The sequence below is a fragment of the Betta splendens genome, chromosome 4 (genome assembly GCF_900634795.4).
Source record: "Betta splendens chromosome 4, fBetSpl5.4, whole genome shotgun sequence".
Lineage (NCBI taxonomy): Eukaryota > Metazoa > Chordata > Actinopteri > Anabantiformes > Osphronemidae > Betta > Betta splendens.
Genome location: NC_040884.2, coordinates 14,099,957 through 14,126,103, shown reverse-complemented (window position 1 = coordinate 14,126,103; position 26,147 = coordinate 14,099,957). Strand labels below are relative to the sequence as shown.

Genomic DNA, 26,147 nt, shown 5'->3' with positions numbered 1-26,147 from the left:
CTGAACGGAACGCGGCTGAGCTGGAGACTGAACGGAACACGGCTGAGCTGGAGACTGAACGGAACACGGCTGAGCTGGAGACTGAACGGAACACGGCTGGACTGGAGACTGAACAGCGCGCGGCTGGACTGGAGACTGAACAGCGCGCGGCTGGACTGGAGACTGAACAGCGCGCGGCTGGACTGGAGACTGAACCGCGCGGCTGGACTGGAGACTGAACAGCGCGCGGCTGGACTGGAGACTGAGCATGGTTTGACTGACCTGACTGAGGAGCAGGGTCTGGTGTGGCTGCTGACCGCAGACCTGGGAGTTGCAGAACCTCGCGCAGGACCGGTTCCCTCAGGACGAGAGCGGCAGCCTCCTCAAACAATTGTTCTCTCGTGCCCTGGTCTGCTGCCGACTCGGCGGTGTTCATGAGGTGGGCGAAGAGGAACGTAACCGGAGGAGAACAGTGGAGGTGGATCTGCCGTGCGACGCCATCTGGGATGCCTGCTATAAACGGAACACAGTCAGTCGGAAAACCAAGGGACTCTTCCGCCGGAGAAGAGGGCTGCTCGGTCCCCGCGACCGAGGTCTCTGGGCCCTGGACCCCGGAACCGTGCCCTCGCCGACATCGTCTGGGGCGCCTGCGGCTGACCGTCGTCTGAGGCGCTGAGAGCGGCAGGGGCTGGGTCTCTGTAGCGGGGTCCGTGTGGTGAACCGAACCGGCGGCGTCTGGAGCTTGGGTTGGAGCCGCCGGCGCGGCGTCAGGAACGGGAACCGCCGGAGCGGCGACAGGAACGGGAACCGCCGGAGCGGCGTCAGGAACAGGAACCGCCGGAGCGGCGTCAGGAACGGGAACCGCCGGAGCGGCGACGGAGGCGCGGCCAGGCGATACGCGCAGAGCGCGTGTCAAGTCCCTCCGCGTTAGTCGGAGCCCATCGAAATACGCTTGCACTCCGGGGTACTCACGCCACCAGTATTCGTCCTCCAGTATCTCGATGGCCAGTTCTACCACGGAGAGCCGAACCTGGGGGCTGGGTGCTTCCGCATATCTCCTGGCTAAGCCCTGGAGATCGCCACGGATGTCCTCCGGTAAACTTAGGCAAACGAGATCCATTGCTCTGGTGAGCGGCTTGTACACGGAGCCGAACAGAGAGGGAAACAAAGGAGAGACAGCGGCGACTGACCGGGGTGAAGGCGGGGCGCTGGCTGGGTCAAAGTCTGGCCAGATCGTTCTGTCACGGGAGGCGCTCGGATGAGGACCCAAATGCACAGCGTACACAGGTAGACGGTGATTAAGGGTGGTTTATTTCAGATAGGCGAGGTCAGTTCAGGCAGAGTCATTCACGAAAGTCAGGAGTAACAATACAGAATACACGATTTGCGGCAGGACTAGATAAACGGACGGGACTACGACAGGAACACACAAAACAACGATCTGGCGGAGAACTAATGTGACAGATGGTGGCTAAATGCAAGGAGTTGATTACTTATACAAAACAGGTGAGTGTAATGCGGACCGGGAGTGAAGCGGGAACTGCTGGTGTGTGATCAGAAACGGAAGTGCTACAAAGTAAAACCGGAAACTGGAATCAAAAACAGAAAAGTCCTTTTAAAATAAAACCAAGAACGAAAACCTGACAAAAGGAAGCGGTTTCTCATCGATCATTTACTTTTTGTACAAATTTTAAGAAAGACACGCGTGGCAAAACCACACAAGTCCTCAAGCAGCTTTTCCAGCTTTGACGTTTGACAAACTCGACCCATGCAGATGTTTTTGTGTTTTTCATAAATAGTTTGTTTATTTTATGAGAGTCAGTTACGCTCTTGTTTTCTTCTTGTCACACGTGCTACTATTCATTACATTTCAACCCCTGCCCTTTGAACACAGGTCCAGTCACTTCCTGCTGGGTCAAATGGAGCTCGTCCTGGTTAATATGCCGGTGCTTCCGCAGTACGGCTCCCAATGACAGCGAGTGAGCAGGAAATGAATCACGGAGCTGATCGGGTCGTGCACTGTGGCTTTATTAGATCACTGCTTATTCAGCAACGCAGGCTCTGAGTCAACACCCACAGAGGGCCCTGAGAGGCCTGCCGGAGACCAGTTACCAAACGCTGAGGAGGCATCAGCGATTCCTGTGGGTGAATGAAGTCATCCCACACACACACACACACACACGCACACACACACACACACACACACACACACACACACACACACACACACACACACACACCATCGGCAAATCTTAGTCACTCCACACATTATTAAGGATGTACTGTAAATGACTAAAGCACATCAGAAATGTTTACGTAGATCCAAAGATTAGCACAACTTTAATTTTAGGGGACAGCACTACTTGGCTTAAATATACACAGTATGTATTTGTTCCTTCATAAATAACAGCCTGGTAGTTACATTTTGGTGAAACATATATAGTTCATTGTACTTTAATTTAATGGCCAATTTAAAATGAAAATGTTACGACGTTCAGTGGAGCAATAGTTATACTGTATCATGGAGAACATGTGACATCTCACAATGATCAACCCTCCATCATCCTTCCAATGAAAGGATGAAAGCTTCGGTGTCAGGACAGAACAGAGTAAAAATAATTATTATTTATTTACCTAAATATACAGTATTTACAAAGAATGTCTTTTTTAAAGCTTGGTGGTACTGATCATTTTCAAATGATCATGATAACATGTATGGTATATATTATATAATATAAGGAATGTGAAAAGTGCATTTAGTCCACTTCCTGATAGCTTGGCTCGGGCACACAGCAGATAAAGTTGGCTCTGCTGCTCTACTGGAATGCTAAAGTGTGGCAGGATGAAATGGAAGGAGGTTTATCACTCAGCTTTAACGGGCTTTAGGTTCCACTTCACTGTCCTCTATAAGCTCGGAGGGCAATGGACCATCCAGGAGGACTGAGTGATCCACAGAAGCTCCAGGGACCGAGTGAGGCGCAGGTCACGGACAGCGGAGAGCCTCAACCTTCGCCTTCGCCAATCACTCCGAGGAATCTGCTCGCTCCATAAGCATATAAATTGTCTTGATAACAGCAGCCAGGTCTAATAAGAGGGATGGGAGTGAGAGATCCCAATGAAGACCTGGCATTAAACTGGGTTTAATGACATAGAAATAAAGATTTTCATTTTGTCATTTTGCAGTTTTTCATTTTCATTTTAACGTGTCTCACAACCTTTGGTGAACAATCACAATTTGAGTGAACATTAGGGACCATATTTTTTGCATAGATGCATTATAATTATTGTTGTTTTATGATATATACAGAAGCTAAAGATGCTCATCCTGGGCATCCCTTACAACAGGACGACACAGTTCATCTCGGTTCCGCATGTTCTGCTGATATCTCCCCATCACACACACACACACACACACACACACACACACACACACACACACACACACACACACACACACACGTGGGCGGCTAAGGGGGAGGATGTACTGTAGCCACCTGGCCGTGCATGCAGGGATCCACATTAGCCTCCCGCTGTGCGAACGCCCTCCTGTTTTCACCACAGCCGTTTTAATTGTCATAGAAATCTGGTGCATCGCGTGCATGTGTGTGTGTGTGTGTGTGTGTGTGTGTGTGTGTGTGTGTGTGTGTGTGTGTGTGTGTGTGTGTGTGTGTGTATGTGTGTGTGTGTGTGTGTGTGTGTGTGTGTGAGCAACAGCGCCTAGTGTGTGTGCAGATGTGCGTACACACCTGCCTACATCTGGGCTTTACACACTGAGCAGACGTAATGGCGCATATTTTTCCCAGACTCTGACTTGCAAGTATCTCTTTGTCAATATGAATGCATTAAAGCAGTGGGATAAACAGAACAGCCAGACAGTCCTTATGAATGTAGAAGCTTGCCTATGGAAGTGGACAGTGTCCTGGTAGTATTTAACGTTGTATGATGTTGCTTCGGGTCTACATTCAAAAGGCAACTTGTAGGTGGGAAGCCCCACCTCAACCCTCTGAATGTGGTTCAATAAACCATGGAGTCAGAACAGAACATTGCATGAATTTTTCTGAAGCCTACTCCAGTTGTGGAATTCCATGTATGATATCAGACAGCATTGAAATGTACATAAAACAAAGCAGGAGAGTAACTTGAGCCCGTCTCTACCCAACACACGCTCATCCCAAGCTTCAGGTCTCCTGATGCAAGCATCGGTTTGTTTCTGGCCTGCAGGAAACACATCAGTGAGCCTCAGGAAGGCGGGTCTAGTCTACACGACGGCACCGTGATCCGTGTTAAAGTTAAAGCCAGCCTTAGCCCACCGAACCAGCGTGGCGTCCCCACAACTTCCTAACCTTTGCCTTTCTGAGTTTAAACATCCTAATAAGTAGCGGCAGCCTGCTGGCTCCCCACATGCATCACACATCAACCCTTAGCTTTCCACATCAGACTGCACGCTCTGAACACCCAGCTAGATGTAGCATCATCACACACACACACACACACACACACACACACACACACACACACACACACACACACACACACACACACACACACACACTAACACACACACACACACACACACACACACACACACACACACACACACACGCACACACGCACACACACACACACAGGATTCTTGCTTGTTGGAAATTAGAGTGTGGACAGCAGGCTAATAATCAATAGACAGGCCCACTGGAGAGCCACCACTGGGGCTCATTAAAGCTACATGTGGCCACACTGTCACACACGCACACACACATCCCCAGAGAGACTTGATAATCAAACATTGCACCGACGCACATGTTCCTCCCACAGCAACCTGAAGACAGAGAGGAGACGGGGAGAAGGCCAAGGCATTTACCAATCTGCATTTCTGGATGGAAACAGCAGGAGAAAGTAAATACTGTCAACGCTTCACTGCTGATTAAAGTTCACTCAGTGGGTACAAAAGTCTTATTACAGGCCTAGAATGTAATATATCTGAGACATTTATACGTTAACATAAAGGTCACATGTACAATAGCAAAAGACAGAAAGTTGAAAAAGAGATACTGGGGTATTTTAAGCCGTGGGCTTCAGCCGTACACTGTAGGTGACTTACTTAGCAACAGGTGTTGTCATGCCGTACTGTATGAGCTTATGATTAATAAACTTAACAAACACTAGCTTCAGAACGCCTCCTCTTCTTTCACCTTTCACTTGCCTCGGCTGCTGGGATGTGTTTTAGAAATAAAAATTAAATGAAATCAAATTCTAAAAATATAGTTTACTGGTATTTTTCCACATGGACACGCACGCTCACACGCACACACACAATTCTTCTGTAGCTGTAGTAAGAACTTACATGTCGCAACGCAGAGTTTCATATGAATATGATTATGGCAGTGAGCATAATTTTGCACACTAAGCTATTTTAAGCACTGGTGGTGTAACTATAACCTCAGCTTGTGTCTCTTGTGTGTTACACATATCTGTAACTCTGGATACTCTGTAAAGCAGGAAAACTTTCTTGGTTTAACGAGCAGTTGAGTTCAACAACGATATTACAGTCGTGCAAAGACTGATGTTATTTATGGGAGGACAAATAAAGGTGAACTCTACCAAAATCTAAATATACGGTTGGTATTTGATCCACTCTGAAAATGGAAAAGCTGCTACTCGGTCCATGTTTAAACAGCATTTTCCTGCTAGATGCTCACAATATCCAACCTCTTTGCAACAAACCCACATGAATATGTAGATCATGCTCTTTACTATGTTCTCTGGAGTCAGGAGTTTATCCTAGCGTAGCTTAGCATGAAGACTGGAAACAGCTAGAGTGTTAAAAACAATATGGCAACCAAGTACATTTTTGTGACTTGTTTCTAAGTTGCAGATTCCAACTGAAGTTGCATAATCATATATTTAGCCAAATGAAAAAAAAATGTCTTCATTTCTAGCTACATGAACATTTGCAGCATTGCCCCACACAAAGTAACCTGCATATTTAAATGGCCTGTTTCTTTCTTATTACTGGTGTAGCTTTTTAATTTGTTTCTACTTAAACCAATCAAAGTCATGGATTGTCAACTGGTAATCTGATTTTTTATGTCTGCAGACTGAATCTGCCCACAGGGATTCTGGTGAACTGTGCTCTGTGTACCTGTACTCCAACGCTACTTCAGAAGTTTGAAGCCCCTGCACTAAACCCGTCTCTGGTGTTCTTCATATGCTGCAAAACATTTCACTTTTAACTCATCCTCCGCGTAATAAGTGCGTGTCTCCTAGTTGTAATCAATTTCATGGAGACCTTTCCTCCCACAGAGCATTGATGTTTGATGCTTCATTAGCTCCAAAACCTGATCAGCGTGGAGTGCTGTGATTTACAGTCACACGAAGGTTCAGCAGCAGATTTGATATCAATAGCGTCTCTCTGGGATTCTTCCGCAGTTTTGAAAGTAGTGCTTTTTTTTACTCTTTTGGTAAACTCTCAAACAGGCGAATGAAAAAAGTAGATGAAGAGAGGATCAGGTCACGGTAATTCTAAAGCTGCTGCTACTACAAATAAAATAAAATATAAACCATTTGTACAAGCTGCTTTTTGCTCTGATTTTCCTTTCAAAAAGAAGCAGCTGCAAGATTTCTGCATAAAACTACTACAGGCCCACTCTGCACACAAAGACAAATGATAGGGTTCTGTTAATGACATGTGCTTCTAGCTCCCTAGAAGAGAAGCATGACTTGTTTTCCATCACACAGTCACTGACATCAACACCAGCACACTTTGTCGATTAATTAGATCGCACTATTGTTCGTGATCTCATCCAGGTTGTTCCTTTGGGCAAACCCAGTAGGTTTTTCCTGAGGACTAGTCAGTTTGTTGTCACAATTCCAAACTGTCCTGATAACGATGGCCTCAGAGCTAAATTTGTCCGCGCCGCCATAGAAATGCATCTACACCCCAAAAGAAACACAAACACCAGAGATCCCTAGTTAAGCAGCACTGGGGATTAGCGCTGCCCTTTGTGGATCTGACATTCACCAATTGGACTTAATTAGCAGTGCTGAGCCTGACGCTGACCTTTTGTCAAGCGAGCTGTCATTGAAAACCTTTCTGTTGACTTGAATGGGGAATGCTATTTGTTAACGTAATCAGAGACCACGCGGCTCAGGCTGGTGCATATAAGTCAAGCAGTGTCTCCTCACTGTCTGCACACAGATTTACTGGAAAGATAGACTCACAGACCCAAACACGGAACCCACAGTGAACTCAAAGTCACTGACTATTCCTGCTACAGCTCCAGAATAACTGAAGCCATTTTGCCTTTTGTTATTCTGCGCTTCAAATATTCCAGGATCATAATGAATATCAGGCACTCTTAAAAACATACGAGCAGTGACCTGCAGAAAGGCTTAAAGTGATCCCAACCGTTCTAGCATCGAAGCCCCCCCACTGTGAGCGGGGGAAACATCCCATCTCCGTCTGGTTTGCCAGAGTCTGCATGTCTCTGTCTTCCTCGCTCCCTCGCTCACACAGACAGAGTCGCCGAGCAAAGAGAGATTCTCATGAAGCCACTGTGTACACTCTCCGGCAACAAAGAAAGAAATGTTGACTCAATGTTCTTTCCACTTAAAAGCAATTCCTCTCTTCCCTCTCAAGCTGAGGTTTTTATTAGCATTGAATTATTTGCCTGGCGTGGACAATTGCTAAGCGCATCGGCCTGGCCTCCTCCACAGAATCAATTTTATATGCTCACCAGCTGGAATTTTTCAATTTACACGCCCCTGAAAAACAATCGCTAATCGCTGCAGCACGGTTCGGGCCGCTCGGCTGGCTACCGCGCTTGTTGCCTCCCTTTTGAGTTGCAGGTTGGCCTGACGCTGGACTTTATTAACGCGGGTAGGGGTGCGTTAGTGTTTATGCGCCGAGGTTGTGTGTGCGTCGTAGTGGAGGAGGATTAATTGGGTTGAGAGCAATGTTTTCTGGATAACATCCTGCGTATGCCAGGGAAATGGCACTGTTGACCAGAGCTTGTGTATTGCTAATATCCGGTCTGAATTTAATTTGGACTCTAATAATGGGGTGCCATTATGGCAGCACACGGGAAGATATAGAGACGAATACTGCTGCCTCTTTGCTCCGGACTAGCGGCTTGAAGGTAATAACACGTTATCAGCTGCAGATGAAAGCAGGGATGCCTGTGGATGGGACAGAAAACTACCTATTTTTGGGAAACCATAATAAGATTCATCATGAAAAGATGAATTAAAGATCATGAATTCTGTAGTATATGCTCTACTGTATTAAACACTTTTCCTCAGGGATGTTGAAGCCAGTTCCAGCCATTGCTACTGTACGGTCACAGACTTGACACACGGAGAGAGACAACCATCATTTGAACCTATGAGCAATTTAGAGTCACCAGTTATCTTCTGGGAAGAAACTGGGCGGCCTGGAGAAAAACCATGCAAGCGCAAGAAGAGAAAAATAAGTAAAGCACAGTGACAGTTGCTCAGGTAAGTGTACGAGAAGGGGAGTGAAACAAAAAAAGCTGCGAAGGGACAGAAAGTTACCATATTTTATCTGTTAAGCTATTGGTTTGTACTATTTTATTGATTGCCAGCAGCCACTGAGGATTTAAAAAAAGGACCCAGTTAAATAAAGATGTTCTTGTGCAGTCACTTTAAAGAATTGAGGTATACATATACATTTGTGCCTTGGAAATCAAATTACAGATTAGCATGAAAACAATTCATCATGAAGACAGAAGAGCACTATAAGCAACTTTGCACAAAAATAAAGTTATTTAAAGGAAAAAGTCGGGAAAGGTACAGTATAAGAAACAAATCACAGAACCTCGTGATCAGTCAAATCTAGAGTTAAGGCATAGAGTATGGTTTAAATAATAATGGCACAGGTGTACAGTAAATCTGCCTGGTTGTGCATCTAGCAACTACTAGCTGGTTCAGGGCCAGATGGGGATTGAGAAACATCCGTTAACACCCTCTTAATCTGTGTTTGTCTCACATATTTGCCCATAAACATAACAAGTTACCCAATATCACAGTAAGTGGGGAAGTGACACAACTGAAAGTGCAAGAGCAGCATTTCCAGACAGAGCTCGTTGTTGCAGAGGAGATTAAAACTGTGAAATTTGTAACCAGCATATAAAGTGCGCGTCTCACAGAGCCACAGGCACTCGCTGAATTGGTAATCAGGGATGTTGAGGAAAAAGCAAATGACATGCAACCTGTAGGCCCTCAATTCAAATGAAAATACATTCTACTACTACATTTTGCATGAATGGAACAAAAGGGGTCATACTTCAAGTAAAACCTCCGCTAGGCTCAGGACGAACCTAAAAAAAACTACTGTAGATGTGGTTTGTGACAGCATGCTGGGGGTTTCAGGTGCCGCATAATGTTTCTTACGGGAAATTTACGATGCCAGGGGCCACTTAAAGCTTACTCTCTTTAAAAAGCAAAAGTCAACAAAGAAGACACAATCCCATGTTTCTCAAGACCAGTGGTTTTGGAACAGCTGAGGATAATGTGTTTTAATTTACAGTACATATGTGGAGTTGGACACTAATTTGTTGGATTATGGATTAACCGAAGTCCGTAGTCCAGTTTCATCTCTAATTCCTGGGGGACGGGGTTGACGAGTACAAATTGTTTGGAACTTAAACTTGGAGCAAACATTGCCAGGCTGCACAAAACTCTCGGGAATAGAGGCCCTGTTCTAGTAATAGAGCTGGAGACTCTAAATGCTTCTACTACTTCCCTTCTATTCAATACTTAGTGTGCTAATTTATGTTAAGTGCTTCACAGATCACAACAGGTCCCGATTCAACTGTACAATGCTTTCTCTCTCAGTATTAAGGGAGGGGATTGACACCATCATCAGATTCACCTGTGACAACGGACGGTGGGGAGCAAACAAACTGAATTGAGATTTTATTTATACTGACGACAAAATGTGTAATGTTTGATGCTGTGCATGTAAATAAATCACAGTGTCATCTGCATACTATTTGGTATGCAGGGCATTTCAACACGTTACTTCTTTCAGTGTATTATGTATTGAAAATTTAATGGAGTGGCTAAAATCAGTCAGGTATGTCATGTATGTTTATATTCAACAAAATAAGTTAAGCTGCTTTTGAATTTGGTGATGTTTTCTCAAATTTCTCAAACACACTTCACATTTAAAGAAAATGATCATAATTCAAATGATAAGCCTATGCCTAAAGTAGAATTTCAGACTTCTCTGAAATCATGTTTATGCACAATTTATAACATATTTATTGTTGCGTTGAATTGATATTTGCATTAAAAAAACAAGTGCATTATGCAATGCATCCGTAATAGTCATTATGAGAAGTCTGATCTATTTTCTTAACTCTTGCTGTTTCTCGTCTGTTTCTGTTCCTTGCTGTTCTGAAGAATTCTTCAGGCACGATACCATCATGCTGTGGTTTGATTGATCTTTCCGTGCCCCTCACACTGCTGTAACGTTGTTAAGGAGGCATTATAACCAATCAGGTGGCCATTTGCCATCCATCCCGTTCAATCCAAGGATTTGTCTTGCTAATGTTGTGAGGCAGCGGTTTAACTAGGAAAAATTCCCCAGACTATGAGATATGACACCTGTACAGACGGCATAAAGAAATTAAACAAATAAAGATAAGTTTAAAGCATTTTAAACATTTTTAAAACATTTAGCCTTTACTATAAGAAGGGTGATTTTTTCCATGTAGCTTCAATTAATAAATATGAATTTAAATAAAGTGAATTCTTATTGTTTACTTATTTTTTCAGCTATACATTATCACAATACGACTCCCTGTTGTAATTGAGGTTGGTACACTGTGGTTAATGAACAGCCTGATAACACTGCGCGCCTTCACAGCTGGCATTTCTCTAGTTCATTGTGATCAGATCGCATTCATCCTGTTCTCTATGCAAAGCAGGTGAGTTTGTGGAAATGTGGCATTATCAACGAAAACAAACATGGCAGGTGCGGGTTCGCCAGGCGAGGTAGCGTACGGCCGCAATGCACGCTTCCGTTTCTGGCGTGAAAACGGTGGCATTTGATTCACGGGAAGGGGGGGAGGCCGCTCCAACTGACTAAATGCTCGCACTCCTGAAACCTACATAACATTCCAGGAGTCCTTAATTGTCAGAAAGGGTCCAGACAGGACTAGTCCCAAATGCTGTGATGTTTTCGATATTCCACAGTCCTCTGAGCTTGAAAGACACATTCTTAGAGGTTTGAGACGCAGCAGCATCACTTGTGTTAATAACAACCCCCACCCTCCCTCATCTCCAATCCAGATGATTTTAGAGTCCCTGTTTTGTTAAACTGCAGCTCCCCACACCACCACCACCACCACCACCAAACCATATCACAGTCCTGTCAAAAAATTAGTTCCACCTCGATTCACTCACCCTCTTCATCTTCCTCCTCCCCCGCCTCCTTTCTCGGCTCTGCGCGATAGCCGATTGCTCGTGGATAAACACTGCTAATGTGTGCCAGCAAGTAATGAGGGGCCAATTGAGCTTCACCATCACCACCAAGAAGTAGCGGAGGGAGCGAGAGAGGGGGAGAGCGACACAGGAGTTGATAGAAGGAGGACTTGGGGGTGGTGGTGGGGGGACAAGAACCTTGACAGTTAATTATCTGGAGAATATGGCAATCAGAGCAGCAATGAGTGTTTCTGTGCGTCTCTCAGTTATTTGGTCCTTCGGGATGTGTTGTCGAATTCATTCGGCAGACAAGCTGAATGCTGAAGGCCTCTCGGTTCCTCTCCGCTCAGCTGTGTCCATTGTTGAATCATTCTACTTTCTTTGATTATTCACCTTGACAAAATTTCCAACGTCTGCTGTTGCTGGGATCCACACTTTCCCTTTCACGCACAAGGTCCGTTATATACGTCTGTACACTGTATATAGGCATTAGATGTTATGCTCTTTCAGATTTCTTCTTGTGATTTACTTGGAGTTAACTTTTCATAAATCTAACATGCAATGACAGATGCAGGAAAAGGGAAACATGCTGGTCTATCAGGGGGGATTTCAGTACACACTCAGAGGGTGAAAGCTTCCTGTTCACATTTTTTCCTTTTTCCATCCGTGCTCCACTTTTACAAGTGTTTCTTCGGTAGGCAATGGTGCACCTGCTGTGCGCGGAATAGCTGGAAACCGCTGCCTTGAACAATGCGTCATTTATAGCCGATGGCCACGGTTTTAATAAAAGAGCCTCAGAAGAGTTAAGAGCAAAATTAGATTTCGGAGGTTAAATGGAAAATAGGTGTTTAAATTACGGCAGCGCCACCGTCCTGTTTAAGCCCAAAGTCATGTGTGAGATTACGCTAGTAAGGAACATTTCAGTCTGGAATTGTAATAAATAATTGATTTGGTATTTTACCAGTTAATATCAGTGTGTTAAATAACTTTGACATTAATGTATTTAGACAAGTAACATGTTGGCTTTGTTTCTCTGAGCTGCAACAGGGTCGATGGTTTTAACCCAGACGCTTCTTGGATTCACATCTCAACTAAAACAGCGCTGTTTAATGAACACGCTTGTTTCCTTTTGAACTGACTGAACTAGTTCACCAATGGGAACTAAATAAAACAATGGTGCCTGTCCTTCATTCGCGGAAAACATGATCAACAAAGTCCCTGTCAGTTGGAAGCGCATCCCTGAACTTTGGTCAGGTCCAAGCTGCCATCCTGACTTGCTGCCAGTGTAGAGCATGTGTAGCATTCAGGGACTGTTCTCAGTGCAGATCACTTATTCTCTGAAGTTTGTCTTTGTAGCAACCGATAGCAACCATGTTGTTGAGGTTGTGACACCAGAGAACAAGGGAAAACTAAAATCAGAACTGAACAGTGATAGCATTAGCATTAGCATTGCAATAGAGGTTTATCTACAGTAAATGTGACTTTTGCTGCTCTATATTTCTGCTTTATCTGATAATCTTTTTACAATAACAGTTTGAAGGGACTCCAAACTTTGGATGGACACGTATATAATTCAGACATTGGTGTGACATACAGTACTGTAAACAACAGATGTAGATTGAAAAGCAGCCTGGACTGATAATTAGGCCGTTTTTTATTCAGTTTAAATAGTGCCTGCTGCTTGCTGCAGGCCTGGCTGCCTTTCCCAAGGATCGCCCCCGGTCACAGCCCTTCATTTGCTTTTTTGGTCTACAGCCATTACACACACACACACACACACACACACACACACACACACACACACACACACACACACACACACACACACACACACACACACACACACACACACACACAAACATTGCCCTCCTTTCTAATGACTGACCCTGATGCACCCAACAGTCCTGGAGCCCAAGGTTCATTTTTAGGGAAGAGATCGAGAGATGTACTGAGGCAAGCAGGACCTACGGCAACTGGTAGAGGTCAGTCTTTCTGGTCAATATATGGACAGTTTGGACACAAATAAGCATAGAAGAATCCCCAGCTGTCCACCCACTCTCTGAAGCTTATCTGCCTTTTGGCTGTAAATACCGATGGTCACACCATAACTCTCTTGTTGCTGTACTGGCAGGAAGAAGCAAGTAGGGGGTGATTTCTGTGATTGTGCAAATGAAAGAAGCGATTCAGTCTCCTCATTTCTTCTCTCAATTATTTCTTTCATATTGAATTATGTTATTTTAATTTAGTTTCTTTATTGTTTACTTTAGTGCATTTCGCGAATTTCTGTTGAACATCTGTCGGAGCTTCCAGTTGCGATAGCTCTCTTATTTATGATTATATTTATGTGACTTGGAATATTTGCTGTGAAAGCTCATGGACCGCTTTTGGTCAAGGTAACACACAATGAGATGAAACTTTAATAACCTTTGTAGGGAGGTTTGGTTGTTACAGCAGCACAATGATTAGATCATACTGTTCGAGAGAGGGGTTTTCTATCATGGCTCCAAAATAGCTTGTTTCTTCTTTTCCCACATCAGTATACATACGGTCACTGCGAACGTGGAACCGAACACAAGAATCCAACTCGCTCTCCATCATCATTCATCATCCTCTGGCTTTATGTTCCATTTCTTCTCTGTTTGCTGCTTTCTCTACCCTGTAAAGCTGTTTTTATCTCATATTGGAAAAAATAGGGAAAAACAGCAGTAGGTCAATGCAGCATTTAGCTGACGTGCACTACAGGATTCTGCTCCCCTCCATTTTGAACTTATAAATACACCAAGAAAATGTAATGTTGCCCAGTGTCCAGGGTAGAAAACAGTAGATATTCCCAGTCGATATCTGAAAACCAGTTGTGTCTGTTATACACAGTCATCATGATACGCTTTTTTCAGCTCATTTATTTATTTTATTCTAATATTTACTCCACCCCAAATTTGTCATAAACATAATTTACAATTGATTTCTCTTTTCTTTACAGTCATCTGTGTTTTTGCAGTCCCATAAGCGTTTCTTAAAAATGTGCAAGTTCAAACTTCTATCTGCTGTAGCTGTTGTTTAAGCTGCCACAGATGAAACTCTGCCTCCACCCTAACGTCCATGTCACTCTTGTTCTGCCCTGTCTTCTGCACATGATAGCCTCCTCCCTCGTCCCATTGACCTCTTGAACCGCGAGCAGCATCGGAAGCCCAGGTGGAGGCGCTAGTTATGCAAAGCTCTGAGAATCAGGGCCAGAGGTCATAGATTGACAACCCACAGTGGAGCCTCTTTGCCTCAACGTAGAGGCCGCTGCTTGTTAGCGTGGAATCTGAGCTCCTTAGTATTACAGGACGGACCACTGTTACTCATTAACGGGCGTCTACAGAGACACCAGTGTAGCACTGATGCTGGAGTACAGACAAGCCAGCGCTTGCATCCTCCTTTGATTTAGACTCAACGGGTATATTTTCCATTGTTAGTTATATGGAGTACAAAGCACTTTTTTATATACATAATAAAGTAACATATGAAGAACATTCATGCTATAATTTGTTTCAGTACATACTGTACAGTAGTATATTTACATGATTTTAGTTATGCAGTACTGTATGTGGACTGGGTGTCTGCTCATCTACTGTTGGTGACCTGACTCACTCCATTGACATCCACTGTGCTGTTCGGTTCCCTGACTGAGGTCTTCCGGTGCTCACCATTAAAAAGTTTCACCCTCGCCAGCTCATTAAAACTGCTTCCTCACAATTCATGCCGCTGCCCACCCACGTAAGTGTTACCATTCAAAATTATCACTGAAGTTTGTTGACATGAGGAGGTGTTAGTAATATCGATGCATGCACCACTGTGCGTGTGTGTGTGTGTGTGTGTGTGTGCGTGTGTGTGCGTGTGTGTGTGTGTGTGTGTGTGTGTGTGTGTGTGTGTGTGTGTGAGCCTGATGTCCTTTGTTTAGTTACAACACAGCTCAGTCTCCGGTCAGAGCCCAAGTGCTACGCAATAAAGACACGACTCGAACAAAGGAGGTAATGAAGTACAACTTGTACTTGTACACTGCAACAGTAAAGTTACGCCCATGGTCGCGTGTTTCCAGTGGTAGCTGAATACATGGACCCTCATGGTCTGTTGTTAGAGTAAGGTTTGATGCTTTCCTGGTGCATCTCCCATTACCCTCAGGGTCTTTGGCTCTACTTCAGAAAATTATTTATAGGCTTATTTGGAATAGTGAAAGCTTCAAATGATCAGACAGACTTGGAGGTTTGCACGCTCTAAATTCGAAGTCCTTTATGGACGCTTTCTAATTTTCTATTCTATTCAACAATCACTGCAGCTTTATCTGGTGGGTTCCTTCACTGAAGGAAGAAAGCAGTACAGTAGAGAATAAAAACAGTCTCCTTATTCCTTTCTGTGTCTTATTGATGTGTGTATTAGTCTGTTTATAAATAATGCAGCATGAATATGTTGAGTATTTCAGATACTAGTGTCTGATTCCACATTCCACATGGTTGTGCATATAAATATTCTAATAATAATATCCTTTTTTTAAACTCGTACGCTCTCTCTTGTTTCCTGCAGTGCAGGTGACGTATGACGTTTTTCCCTCCAGGTGACTTTTGGCCGACCAGACCTGGTTTGTTGAACGCAGCCTTCAGTCGTCCTCCGTCCTGCCATTGTAAACTGCTTCATGGGATTTAATAGGCTGCTAATAGTTTATGGATTTTTTTCCTTTTTTTTTTCCTCGCGTCGGTTACAGTTGTGCTGTGCGCTTTGCTGTGCAGATGGCCTTGTGGCGCTTCAAACCCAGTACACTGGCTTTTGTAAAGCTGGCTGCTTTGAAAAGACGAGACCTTCCTGCTGAAGAAAAAGCTGCCCACGGCCTCATCGCACCCCAGTGACTGCGCACTGCTCTTTCCTCTCTCTCTCTCTCCATCTCTCCCTCTTTATTTTATCAATGCAGCTGGTTTCTCGGTCCAGTCTGATTTTTTAGGCATTAATGTTGAACAAGTGCTGCTGCCAAAACATCTCAATACATATGAGTAGAAAATGTGTGTGTGAGTGTGTGTGTGTGTGTGTGTGTGTGTGTGTGTGTGTGTGTGTGTGTGTGTGTGTGTGTGTGTGTGTGTGTGTGAGGATCAAGAAAATCTTCCATACCACAGCTGATGGTGAACATCAACCAGGTGTCTTTAGGTTTCTGCCCCCCCAATAAACAAGGAGACCACCATTTGATAGTTTTATATAATCAACACCTCTGGAATTACATTTTGGACCAATTTATTAGATGGTTATTTATTAGACAATTATTTGTGTGATGTTCATATCTGACAATCATAAATATGTGCAGCTGTTTTAAGGAAACGATCTGAATCCTAGACGCGGGTGATACGAGTGGCCATTACCTAACAAAAAAATCCTGCACTGCTTCTCCTGCTCCATGTGATTCAATCGCTCCTTATTCCACACACACGCTCACACTGATCAGCAATGTGTAGTTAAACATAGTGCCTTTGTCTCCCCTCCATCTTTTTCTTTCCTCTTGCTGTTTTACCTCTAAAAGCACCTGCTGAGGCTGAACAATGAGCCAGCAGCCGCGGAAGCGCCTGCGGTACCGGCCGCTTCCACTAGGGGGCAGTACAGCGTCACGAAACCGAGCAAGTTCCCCCCCAACTCAGCTTCTTTGTCTGCTTTATCTTGAAAGTAACCATCTCCATCCAAGATAAAACCATGTATGATTATTTTACACACACACATTCTCCCCAGTCACCCTAAAAAAAGGCAACAATCACTGTGGAATCCTTGAGAGATTTTAATTTCCTTTGACTCTGGAGATCCATGCATGTCAGAGGCAGTAGCACAAATGTAAATGCAATTGCCGTGTTGCTCCACTGAAACGAAGCTGCTGCTCAAACGCTGGCTCGCCTCTGTCTGCCCGTGGTCGACTTCCCTCGCATATGAAAGGGGAAATCAAATCAATAGGATCACGTGGGATCATTATCGCACACAAATGGGCCTCATTGATTGCATCCCTTAATTTTTCAGTAGACACCGCCGGAGATTACCTGTGCGGTGTCGCGTTCCTGGCTTTTTGGCATTTCACCGGAGCTAATGTAAAGAAAGAAAGAGGCAAAAAAAGAGAGGACATGAAAGCTTGTTTGATGTTTGTGTGCAGTTCATGTCCCTCACTGCTTTGAAAAAGAATGGCACAATATCTGCTCCTGCATTCGTGCGTGTGTGTGTGCGTGTGTGTGTGCGCGTGTGTATGTGTGTGTGTGTGTGTGTGTGTCAGAGGGATCTGGACGCCTACAGGGAACCTTCTACTACCTGACCATTATCTGCAGTTAAAAAGCAGGCTTCCTCTTTCTCTCTCTCTCTCTCTCTCTCTCTCTCTCTCTCTCTCTCTCACCCTCTCGCTCACTCGCTCAAATAATTTTAAGCCTTACTAATTGAAAATGTCAGCTTGAAAAGTCAAGGCCTGTTGCAGTGAGTTAAGAGACCAGTTGGCATTAAGAAGACCTTAAATCAGCCCCCAGGAAATTGGTTTAATTTTGCCTCTTCCTTTCATTCTTCTGTTGTCTTTCTTCAACCTCTCTCAATCTTCCTGCATTTTCGTCTAACGGCGTCATTGTACTCTCTCTCAGGTTCAGACTCATGTACGGGTCGCTGTAATGCTCATTCTGCCATTTCCTTTCAACAGTGATCTGGTCCAGTCTTTGTGTAGCCACAGTGAAATGAGTGTTCTCTACTTGTGAATATTCATATGTATCTTCTTTTTTGCATCGGATTGAGGGGAGGACTTGTGTGTGGAAGCAGGTTTAAGCTTTTAGTTTGCAAATTAGGCGGTAGAGGGTGGAAATTGTCTCATTCCGGGAATATTAGCACTGGTTTTGCTTTTGGTTTTACAAATCGGCTCAAAAGAGGAAATGGTCAAATTGAAATTTCGGTCCTTCCAATATTGGCTTTCATCGAGCAGTGAGAGTCCAACCGTCCTTCAGAGGCTGGATAAAAAGGAAGCGTGGAATGGGGGATTGTGTGGAATTTTATGAGTCATTACACCTTATTACCTTTCCTTGTCTCCTTCCCCTGCTAGAGGAAGGGAAATGAACCCTCGCTCTGCACACACACATTCACACCGCTTTAGTAGTAATATGTGTGGAGGCTTTTGTCTGATGTGAGTGTTGATCACAGTCGATGATGTGTGGTGTGTCAGTGCATATGATTTCCTGTGTAACCCCCCCCCCCCCCCCCCCCCCCCCCCCCCCAACCCTGGTCAACCCATCATCACACACACAAACACACACATTTCACACGCGCACACACACATACCCCCCCCACACACACACACACACTGGCACCTAGTAATGGTGGATTAATTGATGTTCTGAGCGCTTCACGGCCTTCAGCCAACACCCCCACCAGCACCCACTAAAATGTTCTTTGTAAAAAGCAGTGTGTGTACTTTTGTGTGTGCGTGTGTGTGTGTTGGGGGGGATTGTGTGTGTGTGAAGCACAAATCTAATTATTCCCTGGCTTTTCCTCATAGCAGGTACAGAGTCCGTTAAAAAGGCTGCTGGTGGCTAAAGGTTTTCATTGCTGCAATACCTCTTTTTCTCCCTCTCTCTGTCTTGTGCTTCCTCTCTCTCTCTCTCTCTCTCTCTCTCTCTCTCTCATCCTTCCCTGTATCCTGCCTCACCCCACCTTTCTCTCGCCGTCTTTCTCCTCCTCCTCTTTCGACCATCCTCCCACCCCCCGGTCCATCTCTACCTCTGTATCCCTCTCTCTCCTCTCTATCACTCTCTCGCAGATGCCACATCACACCACATGCTGTCTCTCTCTCTTCCTCTCTCTCTCTCTCTCTCTCTCCCTCTCTTGCTCTCTTGTCCGTCTGCTCTCTGCTCTCTCATTCGCTTCGCCGGCTCGTCGCCGGCTGTCAGTTCATTTGCCGTGGCAGAGCAACAACTGGCTTCTTTTGGCGCTGGGAGCGGAGAGGGGAAGGCAGGCGGAGTGGGAGAAGAAAAGAAAAAGTGAAGGAGGACGAGGAGAAGGCGAAGAAGGAGAAAAAAAGCAGAGGAGGTGGAGATCTTTTGTTAAGCATCCATCCCTCCGCTCATCCCCCTCTGGCAGCATCAGCACCACTTGCCTCCTCCGCCGCTGCCGCCACCACCGCTGCTGCTGCTCCCGCTGCTGGATCCCCCCGTCTCCTGCCGGGATCTGCCTCCTCCTTCTCTTCAGGGAGCTCTTCCTGGAACTGGGAGGGGGAGGGAGATCACCACCTCCCAACTTGCTGCGGACCCTCGGCAAGGCATCGGGAGCGGGGAAGGAAGGGGAGGGAATTTCACGAGAGGTGCACGAGGAGAGCGGAGGAAAGGCAACACCCAGGGTTACAGGAGAAAAAAGGAAACGAGGGTAAGAGGCCAAACAGCACACAGACCGGACCTGTTGTCGCATTTTTTCCCTTTGATTTTGATTTTTCCCTTAATTTCTCTTCTGCTGGAAAATCTCAGAAAAATATTTTTGACGATCTCTGTTCTCTCTCTGCCTGGAGGAGGTTTTTATTTATATATTTCTCCAATTTTTTTCCTCCCATAACCTGCTGTGTTTGTCTTCTGCGTGCACGCTGCGTGTCTCATCCCTACGTGCCCCGTCCACTGTTACCATATTCATAATTCATCAAACCTTTAGGTGATCAAATCAGGAGAATGAGGAGGTGGGTGTCTGCAAAAAAAAAAAAAAAAAAAAAAGAGGAAATCAGTCCATCACTTTTTACCTCCTGGTCCTGACTTGTGGCTGTGTGTGCTCGCTGTGCGCTGCCTTCGTACCTGTGTGTGAAACTTTGAATGGACGCGGAGGAAGGGGAAGATTCCTGCTGTTTGAATTTAGCTGCTGCCCCTGCTCTCAGAGTAATCTGATGAGTCTCTGGGGTGCTTCCACTGAACAATCAATGATACTTGGGCTGGTTGACCTCTCTATGTGTGCGTACGTGTGTGATGATCTCTAGCTGAAGCCCTCAGGTTCTCGTTCCCCCCTCTCTCTACAGATGGCCTGGGTTGGGCCAGGCTAGCTGTGGATCTGTGCGTGCCTGTGTTTGGCTGCGGGTGGTAAATCCCAGCTCTCTGCAGCTTGGGGGTAGTTGGCTGGGCGGACGGGTGGGGGTCTTCTCGGTTTTGGCTGAGGTAATCTATGTGCGTGCGTGCGCGCGCATGTGTGTGTGTGTGTGTGTGTGTGTGTGTGTGTGTGTGTGTGTTGGGCTGAGTGGAGGATGAGTGGTGGAAACAGAGAAGAAGAGGCTGCAAAGAGGAGGAAAAAACTTGTGGATTAGCGTCTCATCTGCTTTTATCCCTTTCTTCCAGCTTCATCTGTTCACTCTTTATTCCAGCCCCTGCTCCTCTTCCTCTCCTCTTCCTCCTCTGTCCACCCTGCTGTTGACTCCATCTATCAGTGTGTCCACCCTGCTTCAGCAGATGTGCAGTCCGAATCTGTCATCTGGATGAATATGAGTGTGTGTCTTTCTCTCTAATGTGATTATACTGTTAAATGCTAAAAAAACAACAATCAAACCCACCGCCTGTTTTAATAAATTTCCCTCCCGCTTCAGATTACGCTAATAATCCTCGGATTTCTAACGTGACGGCACAGAGCAACAAAACTTATTCCTTTTACCAAACCAGCCGCAGAGTCATCGTAAATATTGATTGGAGACAACAAATCAACAGACGGATGTTGGATGGGCTTAGCTGGAGCATGCTCTTTGTATTCAGCCGGCTAGTTCAATTAGAATAGAATGGAATAAATTTGCTTGAACTTTTCATGCATTATTCATGGCCTCGCTCTGGCATTTAAACTCATCGCTTTAATTTAAAAATAAGGAAGAGGGGGAAATCATAATAATGATTGCTAAATTAACATTTAGGAATTCATTTAAAGGGCTGCTTTACATTGGAAATTTGCAAAGGACTGAACGTCCTGAGCTGCGGTGACGCGTCTCCATCAATCCTGACTCTCGACCGAATGTGCGTTTGAACGTATGTGACGGTCGGCGTGAAGGGAGGCGCTGGAGTCGTATGGCGTCGCAGAAAGCGGCGCCGTTTTTTTTTTTTTTTTTTTTTTTATATAATCAAACCAATTAGTTCTCCGCATGCGCTGCACCCTCCCCTCTGTGGTAAAACCCATGTGTTGATTTCTCGTGTGCGTGCGTTGCGGGGGTGGGGAGGGCATGTGGCGGCGGCGGTAATGGAGTGCACGGGGCTATTGTCACACCGCAGCGGCTCCCGGCCTGACCTCCCCTAACCCCACGTCTCCCTTGTGTGTGTGCACCCCCCCCCCCCCCCCCCCCCCCCACCCCACGAATACCCACCCACCCCCACCCACACACACCCCACCTCGCCCCTAACGCCTTGCCCCTCCCCTTCCAGAGCACATTACACCCTGATAGGCCTGAGCGGGAGCGGTGGCAACGGCGGCAACGGCGGCGGCGGCGGCCGGGGGTCCGGACGAGCAGCGCCAGCACGCGGGGGTCAGCGTCGCCAGGCCCAGGTAAGAGGCTCGCTGCGGGGGTTAGAGGCCTGCACCCGCACCTCCCCTTCTCTCCTTCTCCCACTTCTTGAGTGTATCAAGCTAACATCAGCTTTTACACACCCTTCTTTTCTTCTTTTCTGTTTCTCCACTCCGCACATGCTGCTGGCTCGGATTGAAAATGCCACCATTGTCAGTTTTCTCCTTTGCAGAGGAGCCATTGATGGAGCCTTGCCTCACGCTGCAGCGAGGTGTCTTCAATCAATGCAACTGCCCCACTTTCTCTATATGTGTATGTGTCTGTTTGCCACTGGAGCCTGAAGGGAGGCTGCTGATGGTGGCGGTGATGGCCATGGTGGAGGTGGTGGTGGTGGTGATGATGACGATGCAATGGCAGTGGCGCTGCTCACGTGATTTCTGGCTTAGCACACCGTGTTTACTGAAAGACTCTCTTCGGTGACGGGTATTCTTGGGTGGATAATACGGATCACGTTGTTATTGCTTAAGAATACGCGTAGTCGAGGAGAGTCCTGTCTTCGCCCAACATCAGCAACACCCCCCCAAGCCCCCGACACCCACCCACCTCCTCACCTCACCCCGACTACGCACCCATCCACCCTACGGAGGACTGTCAGGTTGGGTGAAGCCACGCCCCCACCCTTTACAAAAAGAAAAAAAAACACTTCTTCTTTGACCTGTACTGCATTGCAATGTGTTTTTTTTTTTTGCCTGACCACTTCCTGTCTGCTGAGCCACAGTTCGAGGTTGACAGTGTCCTCACGTCTGTCCCACCATGCATCTGTCAGTCTGCCTCTGTCTCCATGGCGTTGGACAGTGTGCGTGTGTGCGTGTGTGTGTGTGTGTGTGTGTGCGTGCGTGTGTTTGTGTCAGTGTGTGTCTGTCGGACATGTTGCGTTGAAATTGTCCAGTCTCCGAGGAAAAACTGGCTCTTTGTCTTGTCTGACAGCCACTTTCCTATTATGTAACTCTATCTGCATGAACGCTGTCTGTTACCATGGTGTAAGGCCGCCGTGACAGCCTGCACGCTAACACGTACATGCACATCTACAGTGGGAGGGTCCAGCCTAGATATCGATTCGCAGAAATGTGAAGTCAACACAGACTTAGGCCCCATAAACTAGGAGTGTGACTGGACTTAACCCTGATAAACCAGCACAGCCTCCATGTGCAGCGACCTGAAGATGAACCAAAACTAAACAAAGCTTTAAAAAACAAACGAAATAACGAAGAATATGCATTGATGGACTTAGTCCATTTACTGACAGTCATTTCAACATGGCAGTGACCATCCAGACTCTTTGAAAGCCCCTTGTTTAGGCCATTGTGGCACAGTTTGCTGGTTTGCCCAAATAGTGAAGTTTCTAAAAGTCATTTTAGTTATTTAGTTTATTCATAGATCCATTTACTAAACCTAGAAGTCTTAGTGTAGGGCCACTGGAACTCTAGGCCCAATTTCAACAGCAATGGTGGTCGAGTAAAACCCATGGGATACCAAGAACAACAAACAAACAAAAAGTAAGACAGAAATAGATGCAATTTTAGCAGGCAGGAGAAAATTTGACTCCTATTTCAAAAAATTACAAACCTTTTAGGAGTTAATTATAAATTATGATTTATATTTCATTATTTCATCAGAAATCAACAAATTATTCAATCTGAATCTAAAACTATCACAGAATGACAAAAACACAGATTCGATTATTATAACGGCACGTGCACTATTCTCATTTCAAAAACTACTCAAACAATGAACGCGCCAAATATTCTTCAGCCCAAACAAGCCTTTGAGTCAGCTGATGTAACAGTGATGCCTTCACTTGCAGAGCTTTACCTCAAAGTCAAAAGCGTAGCTTAGCATCAAAGAAAAATAGTTGATTAAATATATTAACATGTTATCAAAATAGCTGCTGACCTCTATGTCAATACGAAAAAGTTGAATTAAATATTTATTTTCACAGTTTTAGGCCTGTGCACGAAACTGAGAACGGATTCCTTTAACAACATGAAAGCTCAATTTTTTGTTGAAATTAGCAAATTGTTGGCAGTACTTTTGCTCTAGCAACACTGATAATTACTAGTGCCTAGTGTATTTTTACTGCCGTTACTGTATACAGTGGAACCCATTGACGACAGGCCGAGCCGAGCCGAGCTTTCCCCTCCCTGGGCCCCTTTTTATGCAAATCAATGCTCAAATGACATTTATCGCAGTAAGGTTTACACCACATGTAATTCTGCTGCTGCTGCTGCTGCTGCTGCTGCTGAGCCTCGCACACACACGTAAGGCTGAGAAAACAAAATGTCCACCACCAGCGGTCGACAACTCAATTTATGCATTGATGTGAGAGGCGTCTAGATAAACAATTACCCCCGGCTCAAATGGTCTATAACCGGCTTTTTCCGTGTTGTCGGGAGGGGCGCCGCTCCATGAATATGGATCCCCTCTCCATGTCTGATGGCACATTCTGAACCTTAACACCCATGTAAAATCCATTTAAACACCTAATAGGATCAACTTGACTCATGCAGCCATGTCCTCACAAATGTCACCTCCCATGATCATACGCTGGAGATTTCCTCATACTGTCAGGCTGGTGCAAATCATTTTTTCCACGCCTTTCTGTAGCTGCAGTGCCACATCAAATGAGCCTATTTCTATGCAGGTTAAGTTGTCATGTTGAATATTCCCAGGCAGGAGTTAATTTTAAAGTCAGCCACACAGTCGTTGAGACATGATTGTAATTATACAAATCATCCTCAGTCATAACCATTGCAGATTATTCAAATAATACAATTATATGTTTAACACTCAGTTTAGCTGATAATTACAGTCCTTTTCCTCATGGAAACAAACAAAGCGAGACACTAGGATGTGTGGAGGAGGATGTAAAATAGAGCCTGTGTATTTATTTATTTGGTTGTTTGTTTTTGGCCTAATCAGAAATAAATAAGAGTCATGCACACACACGCACACGCACACACACACACACATACACACACGCACACACACGCACACACACACACACACACACACACACACACACACACACACACACACACGCACAAACCTTTCTCCACCTCGACTGTGGACGTCCTCTTGTTCTGTGCTTGCGTGCGTCTGGGTTGCTTGTTGCTGCTGCTGCTGCTGCTGGGCTGGCTGACATCACTGTTGGCACGTGATCCAGTCATCTCGTATCATGTGAACACATTATACTCACCTCCACTGACACACTGGAAGCCATCGATTTACTTTCCAGCTCCAAAAATCCGACTGAATTTGCCCTTAACTCCAAACTCCAAAGCTTTATTTTCCTCTGTTTTGACTTTTAACACACAGCTTTTAGAGTCGTAGTGATGAAATTCTCAGTTACATAAAGGCTCGTCAGTGATGATGTGGTATAAAGTGCTGTCTCGGTGTCATTCTGTGTGTGCCAGCCTGTATTTGGACAGTCTACTGCCTGTTTTCAAACTGTTGTGAAGCTCTGCCACGCTGTAAAACAAATAGTTGACACGTAATGTCGAACGCAGCGGACACTTTCCTTGATGATTTGATGAATTAAGCATCGTGTCCTCTCAACTGTGAGGGTTGTAATTGCTGCTTATGGCAGCGCTGGGATGTCTAAACTGCGGGTTATCTAATGTGAACACGTCTTTCTCTGCAGTCACAGAGCTGTTGTGGCTGTTCACTAATGTATGCTGCTCTGTACTAATGGCATGATGCTGCTGCCGCTGCCGCCGCCGCCGCTGCTCCTGCTGCTGATGATGATGCTGATGATGCTGATGGTGAGGATTGTTTTTTAAGCTAACCACGGGCGGACGCTTGCATGCATTTCATTTTAACAGCGGCACTGATGTGTGTTTCATATTTCTGTCGATTTCATGTAAATGTTTATAAAAAGGCTGTAAATATGAATAAATCCCTCTTTTGAAATGTGAAATAAAGCTTTGATTAAAATAATAAGACGAATGTGAAAAGAGGCCTTTATTCACGTGCAGCACCTGCTACAAGCCTGCTGTCGACATCTGTGGTTCCACAAAAGGCGTTCAAGATTACATTTTGGACGATTTACTGGCCTCAGCTGTGGATTACAGGAATCCTTTTTTTCATCCTGGTACAAATATGAAACCTGCCTTGGAAATATACAGTATAAGTCAAAACTCATTGCAGAGGCCTTTTAGTATCAGTTTCAGACAAATCTTTAGAGCAAAAG

At 45.3% G+C, this 26,147-nt stretch overlaps 1 protein-coding gene across 1 annotated transcript; it reads left to right on the top strand.

Annotated features, from left to right (window-relative positions):
• Nucleotides 1-18,600: 18,600 nt before the first annotated feature.
• LOC114854839 (uncharacterized) lies at nt 18,601-25,897 on the top strand. Its single transcript, XM_055508652.1, has 4 exons — nt 18,601-18,607; nt 19,499-19,812; nt 21,819-21,939; nt 22,116-25,897. Exons 1-4 carry the CDS (start codon nt 18,601-18,603, stop codon nt 22,376-22,378), a joined length of 705 nt encoding a protein of 234 aa, XP_055364627.1. The 3' UTR covers nt 22,379-25,897.
• Nucleotides 25,898-26,147: the final 250 nt, after the last annotated feature.

Coding starts and splice junctions, on each gene's coding strand:
- LOC114854839 (XM_055508652.1), top strand. Junction 19,813..21,818: donor GGAGAAAAAAGGAAACGAGG/GTAAGAGGCCAA, acceptor CTCCCCTTCCAG/AGCACATTACACCCTGATAG. Junction 21,940..22,115: donor GTCAGCGTCGCCAGGCCCAG/GTAAGAGGCTCG, acceptor CACCATTGTCAG/TTTTCTCCTTTGCAGAGGAG.